Below are 20918 nucleotides of genomic sequence, written 5' to 3' on the forward strand. Positions count from 1 at the left end.
GACCTACAACATTTGTACACGCTTTACCCTCCTTTTAGGGTGAATGTAATCTAGAATTAGCATTATCAGAGCATGTATATCCAGAGGTTATTCTCTACACCCCTCAGTGTCTCTTCAGATTTAACCTCACACTGGTACACACACCATTACGTGATTTAAAAGGATAAAGCAGCATCTGGAAAACTAAAATGTCGTAAAAAGCTTAAATTACATTTTATTCCTCAGGCTTAAAACACAAATTGGAGAATTATTCAAATTAAGCTTACTTACTTCCCATACCTCAAAATTATAAAATGATAGCACAGGGTAATTGCAAACAGAGGTAAAATCCAAAATTTTGCACATGGGTAGAAACAGACAGAAAATGTCATATAACTTTTGGGGACACTGGATAATGATAAATTTAAAGAGCAAAGGAAAAACTCTGGTTTCAACCAATTCCTATTTCATGTATTTAAGAATTCCAATATTTCTGAAATATATAGATGTGGTCAGTTTTAGAAAATAGGACCGTTATGGTATGAATTCTTACTTCAAGACCAATAGCAACAACAACAAAACATTATCTAAAACAATTAGAAAAAAAAAAGTCCCACCCAAATTCTCAGAAATTAGCTTATGAAAATATTAAAATAATTGGAATTTTGTACTATATATTTAAACAGTAGCTTCACTGTTAAAGATTTCATGAAATTCTCCCATGATAATACAGTATTTTATGTGAGATGCATGTAAATATATATTTATAAGCTAATGAAACTAGAAAATTAGATAAGCATCTGCAAGCTTTTATGCAATTGAATACTTTGCAGTTGGCAAAGCATTTTACAGAAGCTCATTTAATCCTCACAACAACCCTGTGAGGTGGGCAGGGAAGTCACTGCCATCTCTGCTTTGTGGTTTGGACCCTGAACACAGAGACTTTTGGGAACATATCTGAGGATAATAACTGTGAATCTCCTTTTTTGCTCCTAGTCCCACACATTTTCCTGTTGATACCAAACTAATTATCAGTGAGATGGAAAAAATCTGAACCTGTGTAAGGAATAAATGTAAGTCAACTATGATTCTATGACATTTATATTCATTGGAGGATAGTCTTTCAGACTACATTGTTATTGTGTGAGGTACCTATTTTTGATTACTGCTCGTGTTGAAAATAAGTGAATTAGACGGAAATACAAACCAACTAGCAAAATGTTTGACAATTAATTTTAAATACAGAAATGATCAAAATTGCTGATTTAAATATAAAAAAACAAGTGGAAAAAAGGAAAATAAAGTTCCCCAACCTTTGGGAGAAGATAAGGTGTGTGGTTATTGTTAAAATTAAATCATTCCCTGACATATCAGATTATCATAACATACTTTAAACTATTCTTTCTGTCCATTTAAAAATAGGAGTATCCCATTAAAATAAAAGGGGGTGTACAGGATAGAGACAATAGTCTCGTGCTCAGTACAGCACACAACTGGTGCACTGAAGTTGCATACATTATAGTGCAGGCAGCAAATCCCCATGCTCCATCAGTTTTGTATGGAGAAAAGAACTGGGGAGGGCAAAGGGAAATGGTACATACAAGTCCATGATAGAGTGGAAATACCTCATGTAATATAAACACAAGACAAGGCTAGTGAGATCTGTTACAATAACAGAGAGTGGTTCTCAAGGGTTCACCCAGAAAAGTGATAAAAGAGGTCGTGATTACCTTTACAAGTTTCCTGTATTAGTGTTACCACCCCTATAAGTCATAGCCATCAGTGATCTTGAGCGTTTTTGTTTAGTTTTGCTTTTGAAAAAAATAAATCACAAAATATTGAAACAAATATCATTGTTTGGCTTAATGCAGGTATTCTTAATAAACAGTACCACAGACTTTATTGAGCAATTGAAAATATACACAAGGAACAATAACTTTTTCTTTGTATTGTCCTTTTTTTTTTTTTTTTTTTTTTTACTTTCTTCCAATTAAATAACCCAGTTTCGATCATGAAAAGGGCACTTGTTTCTACAGGAGCTGTGTCCAACTTGCTCAGTTCTAAGTACTGTTTCCACACTTCTTCCTTGTCATTGCTGAGGTTGTATCTCCACTTACTCAGGAAGCAAATTCCACAACGTTGCAAGAACTGACCCCCTAAGTTGTTCTTTCAGATTCTATTTCTCCATAGAGTTCAGCTAACTTTTTAAACTCAGGTCCCCAGTCTCCAAGGTAGTGATAATCCTGGTCTGATTGTGTCGTTGCTGAATCCAGCGAGCTGATAGACCCAGCTTCTGATCTCTGACCCTCATAGGCATAAGTCTGAAGAGAGTCATAAGGGGGGACGCTAGGGTCTAGGTCTGCTTCTGCCAGTCTTTGCTTAATAAATTCCTGAACATCTATACTTTCCAGGGTGGACAATGTCTGGTGTCTGGGAGTGAGCTTCACTTCAGGTCTGATATCTCTCCGGTACTTGAGCTCCTCAGCAGCAGAAGGATTCCTCAAGGCTGTGATGTCAAAGGCCTCCGTGTCTTCCTCTCCGCCTCCTTCATCGTCATAGGTGACCACGTTCTCCCGTACATCCTCCTCTGAAATGATCAAGGGCTCTTTTTTGCTGCGCCTCAGGGTGATAAAAATTACCACAATTGCTGAGGAAACATGGAAAGAGGATGAAGAATTAAGAAAACAGGAAGGAAATTCTTAGAGATTTTACATCAGCAATTTCCCATTCGTCACTAACCACATTCCAGGGTTAGGCTGACATTGCAGCACAACCCTCTCTGTGCTCTCTGAATAACACCACAAGGTACTGTAACGCCTCAAATAATGTAAAAGATGATTACCCCAGGAGACACTGCGAATTGCTGATCTTCTAGAGAAAACCACAATACTCTCTGTTTGCTAGGATGTAGGTTTCTTGGCTCATATTTCAGTAAAACCATTTAGTGATTAAAGTGAGATAAACACATGATGAAAAAATAATATGAAATTTTAACTAAAAAAATGTAGAGAGCAGGTCTCCCTATAGATATTTAATCCTTCTAGGTAGACACACTAAAGGAAAGATGTTTTAAGTTTCTGGAATATTGGAAGAAGGAGTCTTAAGGTTAAACCCTTTAAATTTTGACGCTTTGTGGAAAATCAAAGCAGAAATATTTTAATGTTGATCTCTTTTGTCAATTATCCTTTAAATTATATTATCATGCATTAATAATTGCATTTTCCCATTCAGGGGCAAAATAATGTTTCATTATCTGTACACAACTTGTTTCATAGGAATTTTCTGATTTATGAATGTTCTTTATATAACTATTTATTTAATTCTCACAGCAGAACTGTGACTTTACTCTATTTTTTACAGCAGAGTTGTGGCTTTACTCTCTTTTCAACCCATTTATGCCTGAGGTTGCAATTTTTCTGTGTGTGCAAAATCAGACTTTGGCGATGACCTTGAGCAGTAGGATATAAATAATTCCCACAAGCTTAGCATTCCAATAATGGAACACTACGCATAAATGAGGATGAGGAATCTGAGACTCAGGAAAGAGTATCTGAATAACCAAGATTAAAAGATCACACAGATGGCAAGTGGAAGAGCTTGTACCATAACATGATTTCTCACATCACAGGTAATGATATTTCTACTATAATAATATTCTACTTCAGTATTTCAGAAACATGAAATAACAAACTGAGTGGCCAATTGGACATGTGCCTTAGGATAGCTCTTGCTGAATATGGTGGATTAGTCTTTATTTCCAACAATGCTGCAAACATTAGAAAATATGATAGAAATATGTCTTGGGAACTTTGCTTTGGCCATTTATCAACATTTTCAACTGTTTCTATTTGATGAGATTAAACTGCTACTAAATAGAAATAGTTCCCTCACATCAAATTTGTTATAGCCTGTGTTATTAGGCTGACTATTATTTACTTCAGTTCTATAGACTGCACTTTTCTTGTTCAGCTGATACTCTAGGGTTTATGATAGTGATAATGATGCCCATTAATATTTTAAACATTCTATACTTCATAACAATCAGGGAGGTACATTCCATTGACATTTAAGGTTGTTATATTTAGCAAATAAAAATAAATGGCAGGATTCTCAAACGTGAATTTGAGATCAACAACAGCACACATGCACACCCACCCACCCACCCACACACACACACACACTTCTCAACCTACAGTGAGCTTACATTCCTATAAACCCATTTGAAGTTGAAAATATCTTAAACCAAAAATGCATTTGATACACATAATTTAGTAAGTATTATACCTTAGCCTAGCCTACCTTAAATGTGCTCAGAACACATTAGCCTACAGTTCGGCAAACTTATCTAACACAAAACATACTTTATAATAAAGGTATTATAAAGAATTTTAAATCAGAATTCAAAATATGGTTTCTACTGAATGCATATTGCTTTCACATCCTTGTTAAGTCAAAAAATCTTAAGTCAAACTATTGTTGGTTAGAGACCATCTGCAACACACACACACACACACACACACACAACCACACATACACACACATACACATAAGGTATTGTGTCCCATATAATATTGGAGTTACACACACACAGGCAAATATTGTGCTAAGCATACATGTATATGTTCCAAATATATTATCCTATGTGACATATTTATGTTATGTATACACATATATACCTATATACAGATAAAGATATATTTCTTATTTATCTGAAATTCATATTTATCTCGGTATACTGCATTGTATCTGGCAACCTTGATTATATGTGATCCTCAACAAACGGTTGTGAAGCAAACACCAGGTTATCTAACTCTGATAAAGAACATACTTTCCCCCCAGCAACTGCCCTTTTACTGCTTACCTCTGCAATGTAACTTGTATCTTTACTTTTATCATTATTGTTGCTTTGTTCTTCTTTATAGCTTAACCTATTTTATGTATACCTCTAATCGATAAGGACTAGTTTTATCTGTTTTAAAACTAGAGAAAACTTGAGGAAGAGGAGTCGATTTTAAAGCCAGAGGTGGAAAGGATAATGAGAGAAAGGGATGGTCACTGTGCACTGAGAGGTACCCAGTTTTGCAGAGGAAAGGCAAATGGGAGACTATGAAGGAACCAAAAAGACAGGAAAAAAAAAAAAAAAAAAAAAACATCTGTAGCAAAGGTCATAGAACCATCCAGAAAAGTGTGAAATGAAAAGATATTAGCATCGGGAAGGTCATGAGAAAATTTAATGAGGGTCACTACAGCAGACATGGGAAGCACTGAATTACTGTTGTCTAAAATGAAGTGGTTACAGAAAGCTGAAAATGAAATGCTGATGCTTTGCATGCCCTGATCTACAAATATTATGCACAGAATTACGGATTTTCCCATATATGTTGACTATACTTCAAAGACATTACTTAATAGATGCCTTTATTTTGGGGTAAAAAAGGCTTCTGCTGAACATAGAAATATGCATTTAATAACTCCCTGTGTATTTTAGCATAAATCCACCTTACAGTTTTCTAATTCAAAGCCCCAAACAACATCCTCAAGTAACTCACTCCACTGTATTCAGAAGTTTAGATTTATCATGCACGATATATATCTCTGTTCAACTTTATAATTAAATGAGGAGGCTGTACTAGATCAAAAGACCTATTTATACAGACTGCCTAATTCATTATAATACAATTTCTTACCTTCGCCAATAAATCAAGTTATTTTCTTTTATATTGAATTGGTTGGTGGTTGATGTCAAGGGAATTTAGGTGCAGACACAACAGGAAATATGTAATCAATACTGCCATAGAGGTAGGCAGGTAATTTGCATCCTTCAATATTTGTGCAATTTTTCAATCTTTGCATATGTATCATATCCCCTTAATGAAATACAGGGATAAACCTGGCTTTTTAATTATCATGGCATATGGCATATAGTTTCGTATTTCTCAAAAGTTAAAATAATTCAGATATATTATAATTCAAAATATAGAGACCATTTACGTTTGAACGTTGAAGGTTTACATTTACCTTTTCCCCAGAAAAGGTAGTATTTGCTACCTTCTGGATATTATTTGCTAGTATTCAGTGATTCCTAGACTTGTTACATACTTATTTAATAAAAGGATATATATATATATATGAGATATATGTATATATAATAATCAAAATCTGGGTCACTTTTGAGTGAAAGGGGATGTTGTTTATAATTATGCCAGGACATCAGGACAAATGCAGACATAGGATCACTCTAGTTAAAGGTAAATTCAAATCAACTCAGAGAAAATGTTGTACATTGTGTTCCTGATGAACTTATTTTCATTCCTGTTGGTTCCACAGATATTTCTGGAGCAGAGGGCACCAGGTAGATATTCCATAAACAGTTCTCATGTGGACAAACAAATAAATAATCTCTGTGAAAGTGGTAATGTGACATTGTGTTAAGTGAATTATCCTGAACAGTAGTAGCCTCACTGGGAAAATAATTTTAAAGTATTTTTTTAAAAATTAGCTTATGGTTACTAATAACATCAAACTCCTAATTGTACTGGAGAATATTTCTTAATGTTTGAAAAACAAATGAAATGTTTCCAAAAAAAATCCTAAGACCAAAGTATATTTTAAAAGAATGAGTACAGATAATAATTACACATATAAATAGAGTCAAATCCTTATTTAAAACCTGCCAGTCAAAAGAATGTATTCAAACGACCCTGATAATCTTTTAAACCATACACGTGGGCAAGGTACCTCTTCTTACAGTGGGTCATCTAGTAAAATACAATATGAGATAACCAAAGCAATGTTACCAAAAAAAAAGATACATAACTTGTTTTTCTTTGTACAAAATAATAAATAATTTCTGTTATAATTTGAAGCCAATTTTAGTTGTATAATTTGCATTGAAACTTGAATAAGCTGTAGTATTTTTTAGATGTCTTATTCTAAAATAAATATTGTATATCCTTGGTTAGTAAATTTCTTTTTCTTCTGTTCAAGTTGGGACAGAATTGTAAATGCCCTTGAGATTATCATTTTACATAATAAATTAGAAAAAATTTGTGGAGTTTTATGAATTAATTTTATCATCAAGTAATTCAAAGTTGGGGGAACATTTTTTGTATTTGTTTTCTCATAATATGTGTTTTTTCCTATATATTATGTATCATTCCAGTGCTTGGCATACTAAGTGGCTTTCAGTTTCCATAATATAAACTGTCATACAACTTGCATTTGAACACATTCCATACTGAATCTCAACATACTCCTCCCTAAGTAGCTTGCATAGCAGAATCTTTTAAACCTCAAGTATCATTTGATTCTTTGTCACACCATCATACGCTGGCACCACATTTGGTAGAATTGAGGTGGTCTGAGTCAGGGAGGTTATTTTGATTAGCTTATGGAGTGTGACTTGCCACACTTGGGAGTGGCATCTCTCTCTGAAACCTTAGATTTTTTAACCAAGGGTAGCACACAAAACCATTTGAAATTGCTCAAATGAAAATCAGGCTGATCTTTTTCTCCTCACCAATTCCATCCTCTTCTCTTAGTTCACCACACATTCACAACAACTCCATTCTGATCCTCATGTATCAGGAAATTTATATCCTATGTTGGGAAGCAATCCATGCTTCACTGATGGTGGCCTCACCTAGGTCACCTGCTTATATGTGAGCTATGGACTGAAAGGGTAGCCGGAAGGGGTCCCAGTCAGATCCCAACTCAGTGACCTATGCCAAGTGCAATCAAGGTTTACCTTGCCAACTACTCTGGCAAGAGATGGGATAAAGTTGGGAAATAAAAGTCAGGCCTCTGGGAAGGAGAGAGGACTTCTACATCTACTGTCATGGCAAATTCTGATTGCATCATAAAGGCTCACTCTAAATTCTCTTCCGTCCATCATATGCAATAGACCTGAAAAAGGTAATCTCAACAGAAAGTAACCCAACTCATAATGTTCAAATCATATCATTTAAAGTTAGTCTCTTTGGTTGACAAGCACCATTCAACGTATTCATAGATGGATTCTGGCCATGTTGTAAAATGTTGAACCATATATAATCTTTAATAAGCAAGAATAAGCATTTCAAAATTCTACAGAATGACTCTAAGGTCCTTTCAACTGAAATGTCATTCTCACAGGTTTAGAAATAGAAACAAAGACTGAATGTGTGGCCTGAGATCACACAGTTACTGGCAAAACTAGACCTGGGTTTGTACAATCACAGTCATTTTCACAAACAAGAAGTTGAGAGGGAAAACATATTTAATATTAAAATCTTAACTTTACAATTTGTTTAGGTGTGAGGGTTGACAGTTAATTTAGAATTAGAATTTCAATAACAGAATTAGAAGTTCAAAAAGAAAGTTTTGCTACCTTTGGTTTTGCCAATATTTATGTTGAAAATCATAATCTCACAAATTAACTTCAACATTATTTTAAAATTATGATGACTATATCCTGTATCCCTTGGCTACATACTTTCTGAATAACCATAGAAACTAATCAATGTCATGAAAAGTATACATTGCATTATAATATATAATTGTAGTTATAATATATATTTTCACTAATTTTATTAGTTGAAACTCAAATATGCTTTTACAGCATCTTTTCACCAATTCCATCTTCTTCTCTTAGTCCACCACATGCTCACACCAAATCTACTTTGATCCCCATTTATCTGGAAATTTATATCCAAGATTAGGGAGCAATCAATGCCTCACTTATGATGGCCTCACTTAGGTCACCTGCTTATACCTGAGGTATGGACTGAAAGGGGAGCTGGCAGAGGTCCCAGTCAGATCTCGGCTCAAATATGCTTTTAGAGCATATTTGAGTTTCAACTAATAAAAATGAAAAAGTAAACATATCATACAGTAACTTTATTAGTCTGGAGGGATATCATAAAATTTACAAATGTCCTATTATTTACCCCAAAAGAGAAAACATTTTCACAAAAACCAATTAAAATGAAGTATCGTTCCATGAAAACATAAAATATTCTTTCAAACAATGCACCTCAAAATGTACCTAGACATTTAACACGTTAATTACATTTTTGATATTCATCTTAGTAAATGAAAATAGTTTTATGATGATAAATGAGCTCAAAATTTGAAGATAACATACCTCACCTAAGTGATCTACTTTTAAGAGTAAGAACGCTGGAAGAACTCTCATTAAAATCCCTGCGTTCTATTCTCTGTGACTTCAGTTAGGATTCTAGAGAGATCCAGGTTAATTGCTATTGTGTAGCCTTGTTTTCTCTTTCTGGAGTGTTTGTGCTCTTTTTCTTTTTCTTTTCAAATACACACACACAAAAGAAGTATGTTAATAACCAAAGAAAATAGCAGTTCTGACCAATAAATATATAAAGTTTCTTTCTTTTTCTTCTTCTTCCTTTTTTTTTTTTTTTTTCGAGATGGAGTCTGGCTCTGTCGCCCAGGCTGGAGTGCAGTGGCACGATCTCAGCTCACTGCAAGCTCTGCCTTCCCGGTTCACCCCATTCTCCTGCCTCAGCTTCCCAAGTAGATGGGACTACAGGTGCCCACCACTACGTCCAGCTAATTTTTTGTATTTTTAGTAGAGACACAGTTTCACCATGTTGGCCAGGATGGTCTCGATCTCCTGACCTAATTATCCGCCCACCTCGGCCTCCCAGAGTGCTGGGCTTACAGGCGTGAGCCACCGTGCCTGTCCATATAAAGTTTCTAAAGGCTCTCTTCCTGACTTTCCTCTCCACTACACATTTACTGTATATATTTATTTGTTTTTATTTATTTACTTATTTTTGAGACAGAGTCTCACTCTGTCATCTGGGCTGAAGTGCAGTGGTGTGATCATGGCTCACTGCAGCCTCCAACTCCCGGGCTCAAGGGATCCACTCATCCCAGCCTCCCAAGTAGCTTGAACTACAGGTGTGTGCCACCATTACGAGCTAGAAATGACTTGATTGCAGTGAAATAGTTCTTGCTCTGGTGCACCAAACTTCCATGCTTCATGTTGCTAAGTGCAATTGAGCATTTTGGTGCTCAATTTATTGAACTTGTAAGCATCTTTTGACTTTGTTGACAAGATCTACTACACAGCATAATGCTCATTGATACCCTCTTTTCCCTTGATGTTTATGACATTATATTTTCTTCCTACTCTCGCTTCTTCACTGTCCTCTGCTATCTCATCCTTCTTATTTAGCGATCACATTGTAGTTTCTCACTGCTCAACCCCAGTCCATTGTCTCTCTACATATATTCTCTTGCTGGGCAACTTCAATGAAGTGGACTTTCAATGTCATCTAGCTCAGGGTAGTTCAGGATCTATATTCAGCAAGATATAAGAAGTTGTATTTGGTGCCATTCTAACTCATGCAGGTCTCTACATTGTCAAAGATCATTTTCCTGAGTCCATCGAAAGTACCTAGATAGTATTCACTTTTCCTCAGGTCTTTGGTAAGTATGCTACTCCGATACATGCTATGTCGAAGGGAGACAAGGGCAGAGTTTTCCTAATTGGTTTGCCTACATGCGCTCTTGTCATCAGGAGTTCTATTCTCCATGTCATTCACAGTCATCTTTTGCAAATTGAAGATTTTACAATGGGACTCTCTGGCTTTAAACCTTTCTTTACACTCCTAAAACAAAACTTACCGGCTTTGCCATGCCAAACAAATCTCTGGATGCTCTCAGCCTTTCCTGCAAATCCCTTCTCCTTTCCAGGTTCATTACGCTTTAATCTCCCCTCCATCTACACAAGCGATTTGTCTTCGACCCCAGGAACAAAACAAGGAACATATTTTTTGCAAGAATACCTCTTTCTCAGAAAAACAGTCAATTATCTTTTCATGTATGCCAGTACCATAAAAGGAATAAAAAGCAGGCTGCTAAGAGAAAGAAAAAAGGGTTTGGACAGAGGTTCCCACTTTATGAAGCAGAAAGATTCCTTATATCCATCTTTCTTCTTATTACAATACAGATTTGCTATCTTGTTTCAAAGAGCAATCTAAAGAGTTTATAGTTATGCGAGCTCCTCATGCAGCTGTGAAAAGATTTAGAATATACAACAGATAATGAAAAATTAGAGAAAGTGTTTTATTTTCAATGAACTGTAATGAAAAATTCAAATAAAAAAGTATAATTATTATTATTAATATTATTTTAGACGGAGTCTTGCTTTGTTGTCCAGGCTGGAGTGTAGTGGCGTGATCTTGGCTCACTGCCAGCTCTGCCTCCTGGGTTCACGCCATTCTCCTGCCTCAGCCTCCCGACTAGCTGGGACTACAGGCGCCCGCCACCATGCCTGGCTAATTTGTTTGTATTTTCAGTAGAGACGGGGTTTCACTATGTTAGCCACGATAGTCTCAATCTCCTGACCTCGTGATCCGCCCGCCTCGACCTCCCAAAGTGCTGGGATTACAGGCGTGAGCCACTGTGCCCGGCCAAAATTACTGTTTTTAAGGGAATTAATTAAATTTAATAAAATTTAATAGCCCCCAAGACCAAAAAATATTCAGTACGTTAACAACTAACATTAATGATTAACTAATTATTGTGAACTAGTAGAAGTTTCTACAAGATATCTATTTTTTATTTGGTTTTCAGATTCATTTTGCTTTCTGATTTATTCATTTATATATTTAAGGTGTGCAACATGATGATGTTTTCCCAATAATAGTTTTCACTATTATTACATAATGAAATGCTTAGTGTAGTCAAGCAAATCAATGTATCTGTCATCTCACATAGTTACACTCCTTTTTCACGTGGAGGGGAGAAAGCACCTAAAGTTCACTGTCTTTTCAAATTTCCAGTACAACACAATATTGTTATTAACTAAAGTCCTTTTGTTGTATATTTGATCTCTACATTTACTCACCCTACAGTCATATGACCCTCACCCTCATCCTGAATGAATGGGTGACCTCCTCTGATCTCAGAAGCTAAGCGGGATGGGGTCCTGGTCGGATTCATTTAGAATGATGCCACTTAGGTTCTTGCAAAAAAATGTGAAAAGCTCTTTCAAGATGGGATTCTGAATATTTAAATATTAATTCTTTCTAAAACATACACTTTCAAAAGCTATTTCTTTCCGATTTTACCCTTCTTCTGTTATTTCAGTTCTTTCAACACATTTGAATCTATTTTGAGATTAATGATAGTATAGAGAAAATTAATTCATAGGAAATTGGAGCAGCTGTTTCCTTACCCACATTATGTATGCCTAATCCTTAAGTTTTGTCAAAATGATTTCCTCTCATTCAGAATTGCCATCATACAAACTTAGGGTTTAGAATGACTTACCCAGGAGAATGAGAACACAGAGAAGAATAGCGATTAAGGCTCCTGTACTCAAACCAGCCGAGGACAGAAACGCTTCCGCATGGCAGGTCCGCACGCGCCCATCTCTCTCGCATGCACAAACCCTGATGGTGAGGGTGCTGCTGCTGCTGAGAGAGGGGATTCCACCATCAGAGATCATAATGGGCAGATAATACACATCCTGAACAGTTCGACTAAATCTCCTCCGCCTTGTCAGAATGCTGGCTGTGTTATCTATGACAGACATAAGCAAAACAAAATATTCTTAGTCAAGCCGCCATTCAAGATTCACATTTCCTTTAATGGATAAAATGGGGATGTGTATCTTTCTTATTTCAGTTCATGAAATGGACAAGGGAATATAAAGGGGCAATTATTAAAGAGAGGCTAATATTGGTTCTCCAGTTGAGAAACCTATTTAGAAAAATTAATACAGCCACACTAAAGATGAAGGAAAATAGTGGGAAGACAAAGGAGGAGGAAGAAATGAACATTTTGGACATGGACCTAATAGCTACAAGATTTAAAGGGATGCAGAGGGCCTGAAGTCATACACTTAGGGTCCTACACTTTGAAGTGAGCCAACGAGACTTTCCCCAAACCTAGAGGCTCTGAATATATGTGATAGGACCACAAATCTGTATTTTTAGCAAACTATTGAGGTGAAGTTGATGCATAAAATAGGTATAAGAACTACTGGTTTAGATAATATTTCTATGGAGACAGTAGATCAAGCAATACATTTTTTTAGGCTTAGCTGTGATTTGAAGCACTATTGTTTGACCATGGGGAAGTGAATGATGAATAAAATAGCTAATCATCTTTTTTTAAATGTGTTTATTAAATGCAATGTACTATAATAAATGCCTGCATGATATATTGTGTTCAATCTATAACCTTATGAGGGACAGGGTGCTAAATTCTTTAATTTATAGCTGAAAAAAATTTTATTATAAATACTAATTTAAAAGTAAATAACCCTAGTCCCAGAGTGTTAGTTGCCCAAAATCACAAAGCTAGTAAATGATAAGGATAAAACCTCTATTCTAGAACCCTGCTCAACACCACAATGTCACTTTGCCTCATCTCCAATTCACTGCCAAATGGTATTGATGTCTTCAGTGCATATAGTATATGTTTCATTGTACTGTTATTCCTCATCCTTGAATGCATAGCTGAAAACCCACATGGTTCACACTTGGATGTACTGTTCAGATCCCTTCATAAAATTACCTGTTGCCCTAGCTATAGATTGCCACCTGCCCCCAGGTCACATTCTTCTGGAATAGCATATAATTAATGACTCACTGCTGAAAGGTTACAAATGTTGGCCTGTTCCCCTTCCTATACTACTGACAATACTGATGGACAACTTTAGCTCCAGAGCTTTTCCAGGGGGTCAGCCATTAAGAGACATTAAGAGTGAATGGCAGCTCCATTTGTCACTCCACCCAGTCCTTCTTCCTTCTCCTGTGATCTACAGATGTTGATCCCAATGGCACACTCCACTACACCCGCACTCCAAATGCCAGTTCTACTCCAGGGAACTCAACATGCAGCTACATCTATGAGTTAATTATTTTGCACTAAAATGTAAGTGGATCATTAGACAATTACAATGAGGGCTTCTTTTTCTCTTATCAATGTCTTTTATTCTGAAAATTGAAATTGTATTTTATATAGCTATGCTTATAATATTCACAGTGCAATATTCTAAAATGATATTATTTATTGTACATTGCTAAATTAATATAATGAGAAAGCTAACTAATTTTTCAAATATTCGATGTACTACACATAATAAAACATAATAAAATAGGCCGGGCGCGGCGGCTCAAGCCTGTAATCCCAGCACTTTGGGAGGCCGAGACGGGCGGATCACGAGTTCAGGAGATCGAGACCATCCTGGCTAACACGGTGAAACCCCGTCTCTACTAAAATACAAAAAAAATTAGCCGGGCGAGGTGGCGGGCGCCTGGACTCCCAGCTACTCGGGAGGCTGAGGCAGGAGAATGGCGTGAACCCGGGAGGCGGGGCTTGCAGTGAGCTGAGATCCGGCCATTGCACTCCAGCCTGGGCAACAGAGCTAGACTCCGTCTCAAAAAATAATAATAATAATAATAATAAAATATGCATATACATACATATATGATTGAGTTACTAAAAATCAGAAATAAATAATCCAATGAGAAATTGAAGATTTTTCTTACCCAGAGAAAGAGGAATTTTTAAAAACGACATCAGCTGTCTATTCTTAAACATGTTATAGGATAGAGGAAGAAGAAGTGGAGAAATGATACCATGTGTATTATATAATAATTTATCAGTCACATTTACTCTCCCAGAAAACCCGACCTTTGTGGAAGCAGATCTATCAGCTGTAGGATGATGCGTCATAATTAACAGAAGTCTTTAGTCTATGGGAAATGTGTGAGATAAGTATTCACAGGCACAAACATGTCTGACAATCTCACAGCTGCTCCTCTGAAGAGGAGATGTGAGACACTGGTCTCTGAATCTCAGGAAACACGAATAATAACATGTGAAATGACATAACATGTGGTGTAGATGGTGGCTGTTTCATGACTAAGGCCTAGCATACATCTCATATTAATAATCTTGAAGCATGCTATTTTCAGGAAAACCATTGGAAATGCAATCAGAAACAAGACAAATGCCAGAATAGGCTTCTAGTGCATTATAAGTCCTGAAATAGAAATCTCTAAGATGTAAAGACATAAAAATGTTCATTCTCTTTTTTTCCAGTTAAAGTTTTGACTTTGGAAAAGAAACGATGATTCAGGAGGCAAAGAACTTCCCAGCTAGAAAAGCTTGGCACAGCAGAATAATGAGCTCTTGACAAGGGATATTCTATACCTCACCAGAATGGCAAAAAATATACCTGCAGAAGGCTCACTGACCTTGAAAAATAAAATTTTGAACACTGAGGAAGAATATGAAAGGAAGAAGAAATATATATATATAAAATATACAAATATATATTATATAGAAATATATATTATATACAAATATATATTATATAGAAATATATATTATATACAAATATATATTATATAGAAATATATATTATATACAAATATATTATATAGAAATATATATTATATACAAATATATATTATATAGAAATATATATTATATACATATATATTATATAGAAATATATATTATATACAAATATATAGAAATATATATTATATACAAATATATAATATAGAAATATATACATACTATATACACACACAACACACCATACACACAAATACACACATGTACATATATATGTGTATATATTAGACACAATAAAATATATCTTGCTGAAACTGCAAAATTAGGCAACAAGACATAACAAATCTCTAACACGATATACAATGGTTAAAAAATGAATAAGGGCTGGGTGCGGTAGATCACGCCTGTAATTCCAGCACTTTGGGAGGCCAAGGTGGGTGGATCACCTGAGGTCAGGAGTTCAACACCAGCCTGGCCAACATGGTGAAACCCCACCTCTACTAAAAAATACAAAAATTAGCCGGGCATGGTGGCAGGAGCCTATAATCTCAACTACTCGGGAGGCTGAGGTAGGAGAATTGCTGGAACCCGGGAGGCAGAGGTTGCAGAGAGCCGAGATCACGCCATTCTATTCCAGCCCAGTCTGTCAACAGTGAGACTCTGTCTCTAAATAGATAAATAAATATAGAAAGGCTCGAATGGCACCCAAATAAATAAGAAAAATTAATATAGGCTGAATAACGAGAAAACATAGCAGGATAGAACATCCGTGGATTTCTCAGTGCTAACTGTCAATGTCAGTCTCTAATAATGTGCACCATAGCTGGGTTCTTAATTCTAACTCTCTATAGCTAGGATGAAGACAGCAGATTATAGAACATTTGGAAGCCAAGCTAGTAAAGCTAATGTATTAGATTAATATTCGAGGAGATTTTGTATAGCTAGAACAAAGAAATTTAACAATGAGACACGAAATAAAGATGCATATTAGAGGGTAGACTTTGGAAAGTACCACATAGGGAGGATCTTGAATAGCAGCTTTATTTTAAAATACAGATAGATGATTGACAGGTAAATAGGTACATAGGTAAATGATAGATTAGATAGATAAATATAGACATATAGCAATAAGTCTATACAGCTGTCAAACAAGTTAAACAATCTGAAAGCATTCAGTAAAGATAAGAAATTTCTGCTTCTTTTTATTGAAAGGACTGCTGCACTGGAGTACTGGGCATAGTTTTGGGTTCACTACATTAAAAGTGAAATTTTAAACCAATAATATGTGTTTAGAAGGCTTTGGGACATTAAAAATATAGTTTGGAAAATATTTCACATGAAGAATTAACAGAATGTAATATCTTTTTCATTATAACCAATATGTTCTTAATATTTCCATAAAACCCTTAATTTAATGCAGAAATAGTTTTGCATATATTTTATATTTAAAAATAGATGGCAATGCATTATTTATTTTGTTATATGATCCCATTTCTTGTTCAAAAAGGATATGGACACAAATAGGAGGTAGCAGTGAGGCTGTCACACACATACGTAATATCAGACTCAGGCCTACAGTCTAATAATACCCTGTGATTACTGTGAAATAATTGAAATTTCATTCTTTTGAAAAGCAATCATAATAATATAAATAATTGCTTCATCTTTCTAGCAATAAAATATTCCAAAGATGTTTATAATTGATAGTAATTTTGTGGGGCTTTTTCACAAAAGTATTTTATCATAAAATATATTGTTAAGTAGTTATGCATTCAATTTCTGTATTTCTACAGGTTGCAGAATATGGTAGTAGAATACAAGTCACATACTTCTGTAGATCAGATGTCGTTTTCTTTTCTTTTCCTTTGTTTTGTTTTGGTTTTTTTTTTTTGAAATGGACTCTCATGCTCTGTCCCCCAGGCTGGAATGCAGTGACACAATCTCGACTCACTGCAAGCTCTGCCTCCCGGGTTCACGCCATTCTCCTCAGCCTCCCGAGTAGCTGGGACTACAGGCGCCCACCACCACAACCAGCTAATTTTTGTATTTTCAATAGAGATGGGGTTTCACCGTGTTAGCCAGGATGGTCTCGATCTCCTGACCTCATTATCTGCCCGCCTCAGCCTCCCAAAGTGCTGCGATTACAGGCGTGAACCACCGCACCCAGCCTAGATGTCGTTTTCTTTAGCTACTATTAGGTGTCTTATTTTTTTTGTTCAATAGTTTGAAAGACCTTGCAGGATAGACTTTAATTTATGTGCCACTGTAGTAAACTATGATCCAGTTTAAATTAAAATAAGGCATGCTTTTAAAATAGGTTTTGGAGCAAAAATAAATCCTATTTTTTCAGTCGAAAATTACCTTATAGCTTAGAAAATATTAAAAAGTATGTGCTTTTGGGAACTGAAATTATTAGACACCTGTATACTCTCAGTTATATCAGCACATTCCTTTTTTGATAATGCAGGCAAAGATAACATTTTATTGCAAGCATAGCCCGCCCGATCATTAAAGTAATATTTCCAAATCTATCAGAACAGCAGAAACATTTGAAATTCTCAGATGTGGATCTCTAATTAGACCAAAAAAATTTTAATGTGTATGAAGAGAAAGCTGGGAAATACAGCCCAACTTCCACCAGACAAATAAATAGGCATGGTTTCATATTGTTTCTGCGTGTTTTTCAGTCTTGCAGCAGAAATAGAATCTATTCATAATTTAACCATTATCAGAGCGCAGGCATCAAACAATGGTGTTTTGCATTCCCACAAAGCACCATTTCCATAATCGGTACTTGATGAATGATTTGAACTACACTCAGCAGGAACTTGTCTTCTGTTACAGTTTTATTATATTGACATGTAGAAAGAAATTGAAAGCAAAATGAACTAATTTATCTTGTAATACTTCAGCAGCATGATCTCTTTATGCTCTCTAACGAAAGTTTATTTCTTCATATTCCCTGACTTCCCCTTCTTTGAATCCTACAGTGGCTTAATCTCCATTTTCGGACTCTGGATTCTGCTTGTTCATCTAAGTTTGCAAACATTCTTGTGGTCTCACTTGTCTTTCTGCCAAACTACAAATGCATGATCCAATATGTCGTTATGTTCTGATTTGCACCCTGGTTGACCATCTGCCACATTCCTCACTACAAGATCATCTTAAAATCCTGGATAAATACAATGTCCATTGTCTATTTCTGCTTTGGAGTCACAAAAAATGCTGATACAAATTATAACCATCTTAACTGATTCCACCCAGTACATTAAAATAAATGTATTTATTTTACAATCTCCGAGGAAATTATTAATCAATCTGTTAGCGTTTGTCCTTTTTTTTTTTTTTTTTTTTTTTTTTTTTTTTTTTTTTGAGACTGGGTCTCTCTTTGTCACCCAGGCTGGAGTGCAGTGGTGCAATCTTGCCTCACTGCAACCTCCACCTCCCGGGTTCAAGTGCTTTTCCTGCCTCAGCCTCCAAAGTAGCTGGGACTAGGGGCACCTGCCACCACACCTGGCTAATTTTTTGTATTTTTAGTAGAGACAGGGTTTCACCATATTGGCCAGGTTGGTCTCAAACTCGTGACCTTGTGATCTGCCCCTGGCGGCCTCCCAGAGTGCTGGGATTACAGGCGTGAGCCACCGCGCCTGGCCAATATTCGTTCTTTCTTCAGATGCTACACAGTAGCTCTTCTACATTTCTTTTGTCCTTTTTCTTCTGAGCTGTTTTTCCACTCTCCACGCAAAAACAGCTCTTTCTGCAAAGAAGCTGCCATCTATTACCAAGATTTTAAAAAACATATTTTAAATTGTTCAATCTTTCTTTGCCATTACATCTGTATATTCAAGACTGTATTTTGGACTTTACAAAATAAGCACAAATACACATAAAACAACTATGTGATTCTTGAAGAATATCAGGAAATCTGCTTATGAATGATACAAATTTGTCTAAGTGTTAATTTAGAAAGGAGGGAAAGAAGAAAAAAGGAGCTTTTAAAATAAAGTCCAAGCCAAAATGCAAAATAATTCATTAAAACATAACAATAATATAAAAACTGCAGAAGGAGAGATAAGAACAGTTGTTTTAAAAATAAAATAGGAGTATGAACTCCAAGAGAAAACTTCTACCCGTTATTTATCACAAACCTTTAATAAACAGTATTTTTTTTTAGTAGAGAATGAATTAATTAAAGCAGAAAATACTATGTTTGGAGTCACTAGATTTATAAACACTAAAAAAAATTGTAAGCATAAATCCTTAGTTTTTTTTTTTTTTGAGACAGAGTCTCGCTCTGTCGCCCAGGCTGGAGTGCAGTGGCCGGATCTTGGCTCACTGCAAGCTCTGCTTCCCGGGTTTACGCCATTCTCCTGCCTCAGCCTCCCCAGTAGCTGGGACTACAGGCGCCCGCCACCACGCCCGGCTAGTGTTTTTGTATTTTTTAGTAGAGACAGGGTTTCACCGGGTTAGCCAGGATGGTCTCGATCTCTTAACCTCGTGATTCACCCGTCTCGGCCTCCCAAAGTGCTGGGATTACAGGCTTGAGCCACTGCGCCCGGCCCTTAGATATTTTTAACAAGCGAATGTATCATTCTATTTTTAAAATAGTTTTTTTCAACTGCATTAATGTACAGGGTGGAGCAGATGACTCCTGTAGCACCATGTGGTTCTTAGCAAGGAAAGAATTAAAGCAGACGAATAGAACCTACATTTTCACAGAAGGAAAGCAAGGGACATGCAACGATAAAATTAGTTTTATATGTATACACACACATACATATACACACATATATATACATATATATGTATTATTATTATTATTTTTTGGAGATAGAGTCTTGCTCTGTCACCAGGCTGGAGTGCTGGAGTACAGTGGTGCGATCTTGGCTCACTGCAACCTTCACCTCGCGGGTTCAAGTGATTCTCCTGCCTCAGCCTCCCAAGTAGCTGGGACTACAAGCGCACGCCACTATGCCCAGCTAATTTTTGTAGTTTTAGTAGAGACAGGGTTTCACCATGTTGGCTAGGACGGTATCAATCTCTTGACCTTGTGATCCACCCACCTCAGCCTCCCAAAGTGCTGGGATTATAGGCAAGAGCCACCACACTCAGTCAAAATTAGCAATATTTTTGTTTTATTTTTCTACTTCTATTTTTTTGCTTCATGAATTTGAGTCAGTTTTCTTTCATTGTGAGTGGGAGTAAAAAGGTGAGAGGTGGCGTGGGCTAGCAAATCCATAAGGGGAAAAATAATTTCATATATACATATGTAAATATATATATATATATATATATATATATATATATATATATAAATCAATACAGTTCGAAATAACCAGAGAGAAAACAAAAGCATATCTTTGTACCTAAAGCAAAAGAGCCACTAAAATGGATCACTACAGTTCATCCACAATCTTTTACATTTTAGGGTCAAGATTGTATACATGCTCTTTAACTTCTCACTTGCCAAGTTAGAGTGTCTGCATTCAGCTAAAGGATGGTGTAATTCTCTCAAGGTGCGTCTGGATAATGTTAGTATTTGACTGGTAGGAGAAAGGAGAGCCACTGTAGAATAAAAGCCATGTGTTCCAACCTTGTCCCTG

At 36.0% G+C, this 20918-nt stretch overlaps 1 protein-coding gene across 10 annotated transcripts in view; it reads right to left on the reverse strand.

Moving 5' to 3' along the window:
- Positions 1-1835: 1835 nt before the first annotated feature.
- The window catches only part of CDH18 (cadherin 18), a 1123620-nt gene continuing 1104537 nt past the window's right edge, over positions 1836-20918 (reverse strand). For 4 of the 10 annotated variants that reach the window (XM_015451232.4, XM_015451231.4, XM_015451234.4 and 1 more), the window contains 2 exons: positions 12271-12522; positions 1836-2626 (listed from right to left, as the gene is read on the reverse strand). In XM_015451232.4, coding sequence (XP_015306718.1) covers positions 2136-2626; positions 12271-12522 — 743 coding nt within the window. In that variant the 3' untranslated portion in view covers positions 1836-2135. The remainder of the gene's footprint in view (positions 2627-12270; positions 12523-20918) is intronic. The other 6 variants (XM_073995099.1, XM_065546126.2, XM_015451238.4 and 3 more) reach the window with 2 other exon arrangements.

This window comes from Macaca fascicularis, chromosome 6 (genome assembly GCF_037993035.2).
Source record: "Macaca fascicularis isolate 582-1 chromosome 6, T2T-MFA8v1.1".
NCBI classification, from domain to species: domain Eukaryota; kingdom Metazoa; phylum Chordata; class Mammalia; order Primates; family Cercopithecidae; genus Macaca; species Macaca fascicularis.